Source organism: Diospyros lotus, chromosome 15, assembly GCF_014633365.1.
Source record: "Diospyros lotus cultivar Yz01 chromosome 15, ASM1463336v1, whole genome shotgun sequence".
Classification (NCBI taxonomy): Eukaryota; Viridiplantae; Streptophyta; class Magnoliopsida; order Ericales; family Ebenaceae; genus Diospyros; species Diospyros lotus.
Window position 1 is genome coordinate 26021529 of NC_068352.1, and position 12108 is coordinate 26033636.

General features: G+C 31.7%; 1 protein-coding gene across 1 annotated transcript; it reads right to left on the reverse strand.

Annotated features, from left to right (window-relative positions):
- Positions 1-8193: 8193 nt before the first annotated feature.
- Positions 8194-11832, reverse strand: LOC127791527 (probable terpene synthase 12). Its single transcript, XM_052321447.1, has 7 exons — positions 11661-11832; positions 11267-11537; positions 9847-10219; positions 9435-9653; positions 9211-9349; positions 8849-9097; positions 8194-8728 (listed from the first exon to the last, which is right to left on the reverse strand). Exons 1-7 carry the CDS (start codon positions 11787-11789, stop codon positions 8393-8395), a joined length of 1716 nt encoding a protein of 571 aa, XP_052177407.1. The 5' UTR covers positions 11790-11832; the 3' UTR covers positions 8194-8392.
- Between the last annotated feature and the right edge of the window lie 276 nt (positions 11833-12108).

Here is a 12108-nt window from a genome sequence, read left to right on the forward strand (position 1 = left end):
TCTGGAATTTTTTTTTGTTTCTAAGTTAAAACATATTTTTTTTATTTTTAATTTTTTTTGGGATGAAACTGTTTTTAATTTCATTTTTTTAACACATAGAATGAATAATAAGAATAGGAGTTTTAAATAATATATGTATATTAGGTGATTTTGTTTAGTTTTTAAGTCGTTGAAAGTTTAATCAATATTATTTGGGCAAATTAGAATTAAAGAAAAATTAAAACATTAAACATTAGAATTAAAATTAAAATATTAAATGAGTGAATTTTTGAATGTTTTAATTTAGAATTTATGATGTGATTTAATTTGTAACTCAAAAATAATTTAATTTGTGATGTGATCATTTAATTCAATGCTCTAGCCACTGGCACGATAAGCATTGGAATCAAACATGGAATATTCCATGTTGATCCCACTATAATTGCAAATGCTTGCACAAAATTCATAAATTAATTTATGTTTGGCATTAGGTGTGGAGTTTCATTTATTTTTGGTATGTTGATTGTGAGGGTTATGAGGTATCAAATTAATTTATTTAATACTCAATATTTTTAAATGCTAATGAATTGCGATGCCAAAAATTAATGGCAAAGTTTGAAGAGTTATATAATTTTCTTACATGTCTCAAGTTTTGGGATATATAAGATATATAGTGCTTAATTAATGTTAAATTTAAATTAAAAAATTAATTTTAATTATTAAAAATTTATAATTAAATAACAAAATTGGGCCCATTAGGGGTTCAGGTAGATGAATGTTTTAAAAATAAATTATTAATAAAATTTAAATAAAATTTTAATTTTATACTTAGTATTATTTAAAATTTTTTTTGTTATTACGACAAATGATGGCGTTACAACAACCTGATACGTCTTATCAACAATCTGGACCGTCGATTCAACCAGGATCGAGTAATCACTTTTTTGATGATGAGGAACAAAATGATGATGATTATAACTGAATATTTATGAATTAATCAGTTTGACTTACAAAATCAGTTTTGTTATGAATTTTGATATGAATTTAGTTTGATTTAATATGAATTTTGATTTTTTTAAAATAATATATTTTTAATTTATAATAATTAATTAAAATAAATTGTTAATTATCATTAATTTCATTTATATATAAATTTTCTTTTAAATAAATATAAAAGATAAAAAATTTTGAATAATAATTAAATATGAATTTTTTATAAATATAAATTTATTGTAAATTTTTAAAATTTTATTTTTAATTTACGTTAAAAATTGTTTTTTTTTAATATTTTAAAAAATTTTATTTATATAAATTATTAATAATTTGAATTTACATTTTAAATAATTTAAATTTTTTATTTTATAATTTTTTTTATTTTTAAAAAGTCAATCAGCGACGGGTCTTAATCGTCGCTGAACCCGTCGCTGATCAGCGACAAGCACATGTCCCGTCTTTGATCAGCAACGGGTTACCCGTCGCTGAATCCATCGCTAAACTCCTCCGTCGTTATTTTCTGTCACTAAAATTTAGCGATGCCAACTTTAGCGACGGGTCTTCCCCCGTCGCTAAATTGTTTAGCGACGGATATTAATGTTTTAGCGACAGAAAATTCAATCGCTAAAACTCTGATTTTTTGTAGTGTATTGCTAGAGCTTTTGACATACAAACTAGAGCACAATTAGATGCTGAGATTACTAGAATGTTTTATACTTGGGGTTTAATTTACCTTTTAATCTTGCTAGAAACCTATATTATTTGAGTTGTTATTCATTTGCCGCTAATCATCCATTGGATGATTATATGTCTCCAAGTTATAATAAGTTGAGGACCACATTACTTCACCAAAAAAACATAAATGTTAAAAAATTGATGGAACCTATTAAAAGCACTTGGTTGGGAAAATGTGTTAACATTGTTGTTGCTGATGGTTGGAGTGACCCACAAATAAGACTCTTGATTAATTTTTTGGTTGTTTTTGAAAATGGTCCAATATTTATCAAATTTGTGAATTTTTCAGGTGAAGTAAAAGATAAAGAATTTATAGCTAATTTGATGAAAGAGGTAATAGATGAAGTTGGTGACTAAAAAGTTGTACAGATCATTACTGATAATGCTACTAACTGCAAAGGAGTTAGGGAAATCATTGAAGGTATGTTTTCACGTATTTATTGGACTCCGTGTGTTGTTCATACACTTAATCTTGTTTTGAAGAATATATGTGCTGTTAGGAATTTAGAAAGTAATCAAGAGACGTATGATGAGTGTTATTGGATCCCTGAAGTGCATGGAAATGCTTTGGTCATAAATTTTTTGATAATTAATCATTCAACGAGATTGACCATGTTCAATCGATTCAGTTCTTTGAAGTTGCTTGCTGTTGTTGATGTAACACCCCAAATTTTTCGAACGTGTTATATCTTAGAATTTCAAGAATTTTTTTTTTCACACCACATCTACTGATGTACAACATACGATTCCTAAAAATCCCAATCTCACATTTTCAGCCTAACAAACCCAATAAACAAATAGTCAAGTCAGGTGTTAAAATTTTAAATGCGGAAACTAGATCAAACTTGATATGATACACAACCATAATACTTTATTTATCATATAGAAAACTATTCAAGACATCTACAAAATAGATTACATGGATATCATCTCTTGAAAACGATAACCGAACGCTCTAAACATAACCAAAATGTACTAATGTTCGCATCAACTGAATTTCTCATACATAATTAAAGATATGCTAAAACATGCTACAAACAGCAAAACGAGCTTATCCTTCAGCCATTTCTATTCCCTTAGAGCCGCTAGTCAAACCTGACGTTTGAATATTCTAGGGACACAGTTCAATTAGAAGATGAATCTTTTAATGAGAACTCCAAAACAGTTTATATCAATGCATGAACAATTATAAAACGTATGCGAAAACAACGAGGATTACTCCGAACTGCCTCATGAACATGTCAGCCTCCTCCAACGAGAGCTATCTCAATGGCACACGTATAGTGCCTCTCGGGAGATCTCTAACCATGTCACCTCAACCTGACCTCATAGAACTCATGCAAGTAGCACATCCGCTGTCTCTTAGGCTCACAGTCTTCCTTACAAGAGTTTTCTCGATGGCGTACACATAGCGTCTCTCGGGGGATCTTCAGACTTTTGCCTTCGAACAACAGCAAATAGGTACAACAGTATCGCCACATGGATTTTTATAAATGCAACAGTTGAAAACCAATGACATATATTTTTCAAGGAACACATTTTAATACAACATGATTTCACTTAAGAGAATAACAAGAGTTTGCATATAGGAACGTTACACAAAACACGTTTCATGTAATAGGAGTTTTACACAAAATAGGAGTTTAAGTACCGGATTCTCACAAAACACATTTCATGCAATAGGAGCCTCACATAAGAAAACAAAAAATAGGATTTAGAGTATAGGAGTCTCATATAAGAAAACAAAAAATAGGATTTAGAGTATTAGAGCCTCACAAAATAGGAATTTGAGTACCGGAATCTCATATAAGAGAATAAAAATTAGGATTTGGAGTATAAGAGCTTCACCTTGAAGGTTTATCTCTAGAAGTTATAGTTTCACAACAAACAGCCTAGATTTCTGCAAAAAACATAAGCTTTGATAAACCTAAGCTCCAATATTTTTACATAGGGTTGAAGGTCATTAAATTAGGGGTAAAACTGAAAAATTTCAAGGAAATAGGGCTCTGTAAGCACCCTCACGCGCCGTGGGAAGGTGGCCCACGCGCCTTCATGCGCACCCTCTTCCCGATGCGTGTAATTCACACATCGTCGAGACAACACTGCATCACTTTTGTATTTCGGTCATATCTCCCTCATTTTAACTCCGATTCGACCCTCATTTGAACCTACGGGTCCCTCTCTTCCCCCTCTACAAGAATATTACAAAAAATCAAACTTACCTTGCCTTTTTCTGACTGTTTGGCATGAACTCCGACAATGCTCGTTTTACCCTGCTTCTTCTCCTATTCATTTCCTTATTCTTATGGAATTTCCTCCCCTCTCTCAAGAATAGAATTCTCACCTTAGAATCCCTTGTTGAGCCAATTTACTCATATTAATTAAGTTTTCATTGATTAACAAAAATATTTTTATGATATAAATATTTTCTCTTACTTATGTATTTTGAATTAAAATAAAATTCCTTTTAGACATGTTTTATTGTTTTAATCATTTATGTCTCAAAAGTTTATATTTGAATTTTCAAATTTTGAATAAAAGGAGAATTATTTTTAGACATATTTTCTTTTACTCATACAAAATGTAAATTTATTTTGAATTAAAGGATATTGCTTTTAGACATGTTTTATTGTTTTAATCATTTATGTCTCAAAAGCTTATATTTAAATTTTCAAATCTTGATTTCTTATTCAAAAAGTAAATTTATTTTGAATTAAAGGTGAGACATGTTTTCTTATTGTTTGAGAAAGTTTAAACATTTTTTGAAATTCAAACTTCATATTAACCCTTTTTTTAGTGGCTAAAATGCTTATAAATACCCCCCTAAACTCATTTTTTGAGTATCCAAGTACTTCCATTGTATATCCAAAGCACCCAAAAACTCTCAAATGCTCTCAAGTAAAGCATCTAAATAATCCAAGACTCTCGAAATATTATTGCACATCCACTGAAGAGCCACAAGGCAAAAGGAAAAAAGTTCTTCAGGTCTTCTACGATAAATCTGAACTTCTCCATTTGAGATTATAAATTTATTTATTTATTTAAATATTATTGTCTTATATAATTTGTTCTTAATTACTTATTTGTGTCCAAGTGTTGACAAATTATTTGTAACATTTAAATTACTATTGTGGAATGTATAGGTTTCGTAGAACCGTTAAAATCTAGGTAAATCTAGTTTCCAAGGTAAGTTAGGGAGAAAACCTTGGTGTTGGTGGTTTTCTTAGAACACATTGTAATCTGGGAGTGTATTTAGTTTTCAAGATGAGTTAGTGTGAAAACCTTAGTGAGATTAGTGGAACCCCAATGGTGGTTGAGACCTTGGGAGAGTGGAGTAGATGTGTGTGAAGACATCGAACCACTATAAATTATCTTGTGCCTAATTTATTTATTCTTGCTATATCTTGTGGCTTGCAATTTATTAATCTCAAACTTACATATACATAGTTATAAAATCTTAATTTGTTTAAAATTAAATAACAATAATTTAATTAAAAAAATAATTTATATATATTCTTAGAGAAAATAATTAATTAATAATATTTATTAAAATGGAGAAAATTTTTAAAAACTCAATTTACCTCCCTCTTGAATGGCCATACCTTAAGGGACCAACATCCCTCAATCCTCAATTACCTTGGAATCATTTGAGAATAGACCATGGGCCTTATTTATAGATTTCCCGGACCAATCATGCGTCCCCACGTCTCTAGATAAGTTTTGGGCTCCAAATGATCCAAAACTAGAATGGAATGAATTTTGAAATCTAAAGCTAATACTCTAAATTTCTTCCAAATGCCATTTTGACCCTTATTTTAATTCCTCAAGTTATAATATTTTACCACTTAGACGCCTAATTTCATCCTTATTTCATTTGGATAATTCTCTAATTGCAATTACACCATCAAACATCAAGTTAATTCTCACTAAGATATTTAAAATCTAAAATTAATAACTCAAGACTTACTCAATAAGGACAATTTCGTCTCTGCGCCTTCTCAGGACCATTGTTTCATTCTAAAACCACTTCAGTGTTGATCGTTACATAAAATCATAGCCCCCTTAAGATTCTATTGACTTTCCGGATGTCCCTTACGATTATTCAGTTTTTTAGTCCAAATCATAGCTATAACAAAAATTATTTCTGATCAGATTTTTTTTAGCGTCATAAATCCCGCCTCGAGACGCTTTTCAATAACATACCTTTTTCCTTAGATATTTAAGCTCCAGGGCACTCCCTGAACCTGATTCGATCACTACAAAAAAATTAATTTTTTGCGGAGATTTTAAAAACCGTCACAAAACGTTGTATTTTGCGAAAATTTGTAAACCATAGCAAAATAAGTTCTTTGCAGTAGTTTTTTTTAACATTTTACGAGGATTTTTCAACACCGTTGCAAAATTCATTAAAACATTTAATTTTGCGGCGGTTTTCAAAGAACCGTCACTAAATTAAGAAAATAATTAAATAATTAAAAAATTAAATTAAATTTCACGACAGTTTCTAAGAAACTTATGCTAAATTAAAAAAATAATTAAATAGTTTAAAATTAAAATTAAATTAACAATTGTGGCGGCTTTTCAAAACCGTCGCGAAATTCATTAAAAATTTGAATTTTACTTAAGCAAATAATTAAAAATTAAATTAATAAAAAAATATAAAATCTTAAAAAGAAATTTAAAATTTAATTTAAATTAATGGCAAAATTCATTAAAATTTAATTTAAAAAACTAAAAAGAAATTTAACAAAATTTTAATATATAAAATTTTAATAATTTTTAAAAAATATATAAAATCTTCTTTAGATTTTTTAATCAATTAATTTATTTAATTTAACTCAATTAATTTATTTTTAATTTATTCCTTTTGCTTTAAAAAAATAATGAATTAATGTTTTTTAATTTATATTAAAAAATATAAAATATAATTCTAAGAAATAGTAGTTGGATTAATATATAATTTATATGCATGCATATATAACAATGAGGCTTTACAGATTAGATGGTTTACGCACTCTCATGTAGAGGAGGTCTCGGGTTCAAAACTGGGGGAGGGGAAGGTTGAGAAGTTAATTTCCAGCATCGCTCGGTGGCGAGCAGGGCTAGGCCCGGGCGGCAGGCGCGCGACCTGGTCACCCACGCTTGCATGGTGTGGGATAATTAAAAATTTAAATTATTTAATTTTTGCAAGGGTCGCTAAATTTTTTTTTTTTTAATTTTTGTGGCGATTCTGAAACCTCCGCTAAATATTTTAAAAACCGCCACTAAATACTCCGCGACACCTAATTTAGCAGCAATTTTGAAAATCGTCGCTAAATCTCTTTGCGGTGATTTTTTTGTAATGCTTGTTGTCCTTACAAGGCAATTTTTCAATACTTTAAACTCACTTAAAATACATGACAATCATACGAAAATATGAAATATTACATAAACATATATATTGTATACTTATCACATTAATCAGTTGCCTATTCGAGAAGTAGTAAGAGGAAGATCTTGTCACCTAATATAAAGATCTATTTTGATCTGAAATCTATGTTCACGTCCCTCATTCAGTGTAAGATCAAATGACGAATATAGGTGTGTCGTTTTTTTGTCTATATTTTGTGTTCTATTGAATTCATACGATCCTATTATTTAATTAATTATTCTACAGATGTATCATGTGTCCATAACTGACCAAGGTACATCATGACCAAGAACAAATAAGAGTCGCTTAGCTTAAGAACTTTCTAAATTAATTGCAAATAGCCATACTAAAACTTTTGGTACTTTCGTTTTTTTTTTTATGACTCAAGTTTCGAGTTTCGCCCAACAAGTTCCGGGAGAAAGCAACCTTCCTCCCTAATTCGTCATCTAGGTAAATCCAAATGTGGTCGCACCCTATACACACTTGGAATAAACATTCGGGAAACAATTACCTTTCCTATGGACCCCGTTTATATCATGCGAACAAAACCCTCAGAGGGGCGACAAAGTGCACCAAGACCCTATCTCCATATATAAGGATTCCAACATTCGATGTTTTTGTTTGCCATCTACCTCACTATTGTCACTTTTGTTAGTCTTCTCTGTCTGTGTTGTCATCTAGGATGCCAACTTCGCACCGTTTGAGTCACCATCTGGTGTAGCAATGAAATAGTATCGTTCCTCTCCCAAGTGATAAATAATTGATTACAAATATCTATGTTAAGGACCAGAAATGCCTTGTTGCTTACTGTTTGAGTGGCCATTTGCATCACCATTTGGGTCGCTGCCATGCCTCATCACTAGCTCTTTCTCTTACATGTTCTCTCTCTTTCTCTCTCTCCCCCCATTTGGCTCTCTTTCTCTCTCTAATTTGGTTACAACATCCAATCCTCAAGTTGAAGCTAAACAACAACAAAAAAAAAAAAACATATTTTAGGAAAATTCTTGTCGAGAAATTGTTTTCTTTAAAAATTATTTTCTTCAAAAATAAAAAAAACACTTTTCCTAAAACGACAACAACACCAAATGCTTCACATAACATACCCAAACGTTGCATGGTAGCGAACTTAGGAAGAAATTAGCTGAAGGGAACACTATATATAAAAAAACACTATGGTACACAATATATATGTGGTCATAAAAGCAATTTACCACACATAAAACAACCTCCCACGCATATATAATTAAGAAGGTACTTTCTCATCAAGAAAATTTTCTAGGGCTTATGCCTGTCCATATTTTGGAGCTTTGCTCTCTCTAGGAATTTGATGGGTTCAATTAGCACAGACAAAACTCGTTTCTTTGCCTTGGCATCTGGAGCTCCATGCCCATCTCCATGTTGGTATGTGCATTGAGCAATCCGGGCAAGGTCCATTGCAATTTGGATAAATGGTTTTCCAAAATGAGAATCGGCTGCTCCATATTTGTTCATCTTGTTCCACGTTTTATCGATTAAATTCCTTATGTGCTTGCGAGCAAATTGTTCACAAACTCCATGTTCTAGCATGTAACACGAGACTGAATTTGCAGATTCGCCTCTCTCCAACTCATCCTGCGACAAACAAATAATAACCTTAATGATCTCAATGTGAACCATAATCTAAAACAATTTCTTAATCGATACTACGACAAGAAAGATGGTTGAATGGAAATTAATTAATCGCCTGCATGCCTTAGAAGTGCCCAAATCGTTGCAAAGCCTAAAAATCATGGATGACCATTTCAGAAGATTGTGGTAGATTTCTAAGTCGTCAATTGCCTCCTTTGTAATATTTGTTGTCACTAAAAAGTAGGCATGGACTAAACCGACAGTCCCTGACACCGACATCCATCCATTTTCCAGATACCCATCAAAGGTTGGAGTTTCTCTGTTGAATCGCCATTTTGCTTCCACCATGAAGGCTTTGCACATGTCGGTCCACTGTCATACAAGTGAACAAATGACGAAACAAATTATGTTAATGCCGTGATTTTGAGGTTTTGACTTTGAGCTTCATAAATCTTGCTTGATGATTCAACATAAAGGAACCATACCGCTTTTGTTAAGTAGGGTATAATGTTCACCCCTTGTTTTTTAAGGGTATCGTAAGCCATTTCATTAATAGTGTTGTACAAGAGAAGGAAGCTCAACTTCATGTAGCAAGGCAGCTTTTCGATGGAGTTTATATCCCACCTGGGCAGAGAAGTATAATTTGTAAATGGAACAAAAAAGGAATTGCATCTTGAAGTAAAACGATTTGGGTTTCATTAATGCAAACCTCTCGACTGAATTGGTGAATAATTCAAGTTCATCCAAAGATCCATAGACATCATAGATGTCATCAATAACAGTTATCAGGGCTGCCACCTTTGTTAGCCCCTTGCGACAATCACCTAGTTGAGGTTCCGAAACCATACCAACCACCCAAAAGAAGCACTCCGTAAGTCTATTTCTTGCAAAACTCAACTTATTTGCCAATCCTGTATCGTCCCACCACCTAACAAAAATACAAAAAAAGGGATTGTATTACAAAGAAAATAATGTCATATTTGCAAATATGATGTACCATTAATGAATATATCATGTAGATAGATCATCTGCAAATGTTTGAGGTTTCTTCTTCTGTAGTAATGAATATTAAAGGCATTAATGATACTTATGTTGGAAAGCCTGTTTTAGGACTTACGTACCTTGACATTTCTTGGAGCTCTCTTTGATGTCTAGATTGCACTATGTTGAAATCCAACTTTGCCAGCTCAAGAAGCAAGTGATTTGGGCGATTTTTTTTACTGTATGTTTCAATGTACCATCTTGCTTCTTGCCTCAACATCCTGTGGTGCAAAGGAAGTTCCAATGCATGGTTTATTTGTTCCATTAGGGCTGCGTCTGTGTCGCTCTTAAAACTCTTAAGCCGTGAGCTTGTAAATGCTTTGGCCTCATCCAAAAGGGTTTCTCCCTCGAAAGCCAGATATGAAGCTTCATACAAACTTAGCAATCCCTTGACATCGTCTTGGAGGGACTTGCTGAAGCTGTCATCGGTATCTTTGAATCTTTGAAACACATCTGTACATCCCAAAAAAATTATATGATTTACTGGTCATGGTGTGTTCATATAGACAAAAACTTTCATTTTCTGGGCATAAAATATTTCACTCCTTTGCTGATAGTGCCATGAGAATTTATATTTTACCTTATTTGTTTTATGCTAAAATTGTTTGGAGATTTTTCAATATAAATCTCATGTCTTGCGGTCTCATATAGTTTTTTCTTTTCTTTTTTCTCTCTATACCGTAAAGATAGAAGTTGCTCAGGAGAGAACTTGAACTCAATATCTTTCTTTGGACACACTCAGCTCAATCAGACAACCTTTTCTTCTGTAAAACAAACAAAAACATTGAATTGAAGTGCTCTCTTTCTATGAAAATGAAAATGTGATCTCTCTGTTCTTGCTCCGTCTATTTGGAGCCTTTGCCTAGAGGTCAGGCCGACTCATGCGAGTTGGGTCCTAGGCCATTTAAAATTTAGAGGTCCTTTAAAAAATAATAAAAAATATGAAAATTTTATTTTTTTTATTTTTAAAATATAAAATCACTAATTAATTTTTTATATTCTAACTTAAAAGTAAATCTTTTTTAATTGACAAAATAGTCAAATTACTTAATTTTTCTTATGACATAATTAAACTTAAGTAAGATTTTATTAAGTTTAATTTTGAAAACTTTTATTCACCGAAACTACAGTAATTTAAATAGTTAATAATATTTTATAATATAAACTATAGTAAAAAATTTTTTTACAATTTTTATAAAATTTAGTATTGTAGGTAGTGTTTTTATTTAAAATATGATCTTGTAAAAGTTTTCATATTTTTGGAAAAAAAATTAAACCCATTTTTGGAAAGTTAAAAAATAAAAAAAATTATTTTTTGGAAAAAAAATAAAAAATTTATTTTTTAATGTTAAAAAAATTTATTGGCCATATTCTCAACTAAAAAAAATTAAAAAAAAGAAAAGAAAAGAAAAGAAAGAAAATGTGTTCAAGTTTTTGGAAACCGAGCTCATTTTTGTAGGGGGGGGAAATGTGACTATATATATGCATGTAGCTACGGACCTTGGGAAACCTCATAGCCATATTCTCTACACAGTCTGAAGTGCAGAGCAATGGCATGAAGACTGCTCTTTTGTCCCCCATAAATCCCAGCTTGTTTTGGCAGAATTCTATCAAGTTCTCTGTCTATATCCTCCTTGAAGTGATGACCTAAACCCAATCTTTTTATGTCATCTATCAGTTCAAGCCTGGCCAAGGGATCTGCATCGTCATCACAGATCATATCCTTCACCTCCTCCTTCAGCCTCTTTGCTCTTTGCTTGTGAATCTTATCCTAAACGGACATTCATAATAATTTAATGCATATAAGCAAAAGGTAATGAAACATAATTAATTTAATTTCTCAAGCAAATTAAGAGCTACTAAATGAAAGTGATTAATTAATCTAGTTAGTCACCGTGTTGTAACTCTTCATGGACTGGACAAAATCTGGCGTCCAAACCGGCGGCTGGTAGTTCGCCGCTGGCCGTTTATGAGCATGCTGCAAATTATCTAGCATGGTTAGAGCCTTTTGCGGGAGTGCCATCTCCTAAAAACTATATATCTATATATACATGCAGATGCTCAAAGCTAATATGGCTGCAAATTGAAATGCAAACTTAACCCCTATTTATATGCAATTCTTGTGGACCAAAGTGAGTAAGGATTTCAACGAGGTATCGCTTTCATTTGTGGGCCCGTGCATGTGTTTCTCATTGGCAAGTATATACGTCGCATTGTTACACAATTTATGGGAGATACAAAATGGTAGTTTGATCTTCAGTTGGTTACATTCAATGATATGACGGTGCGGACTTTGATGTCAGGTTCTTGACTTTTTGACGAGTACTGGTTTCGCTTTCTGT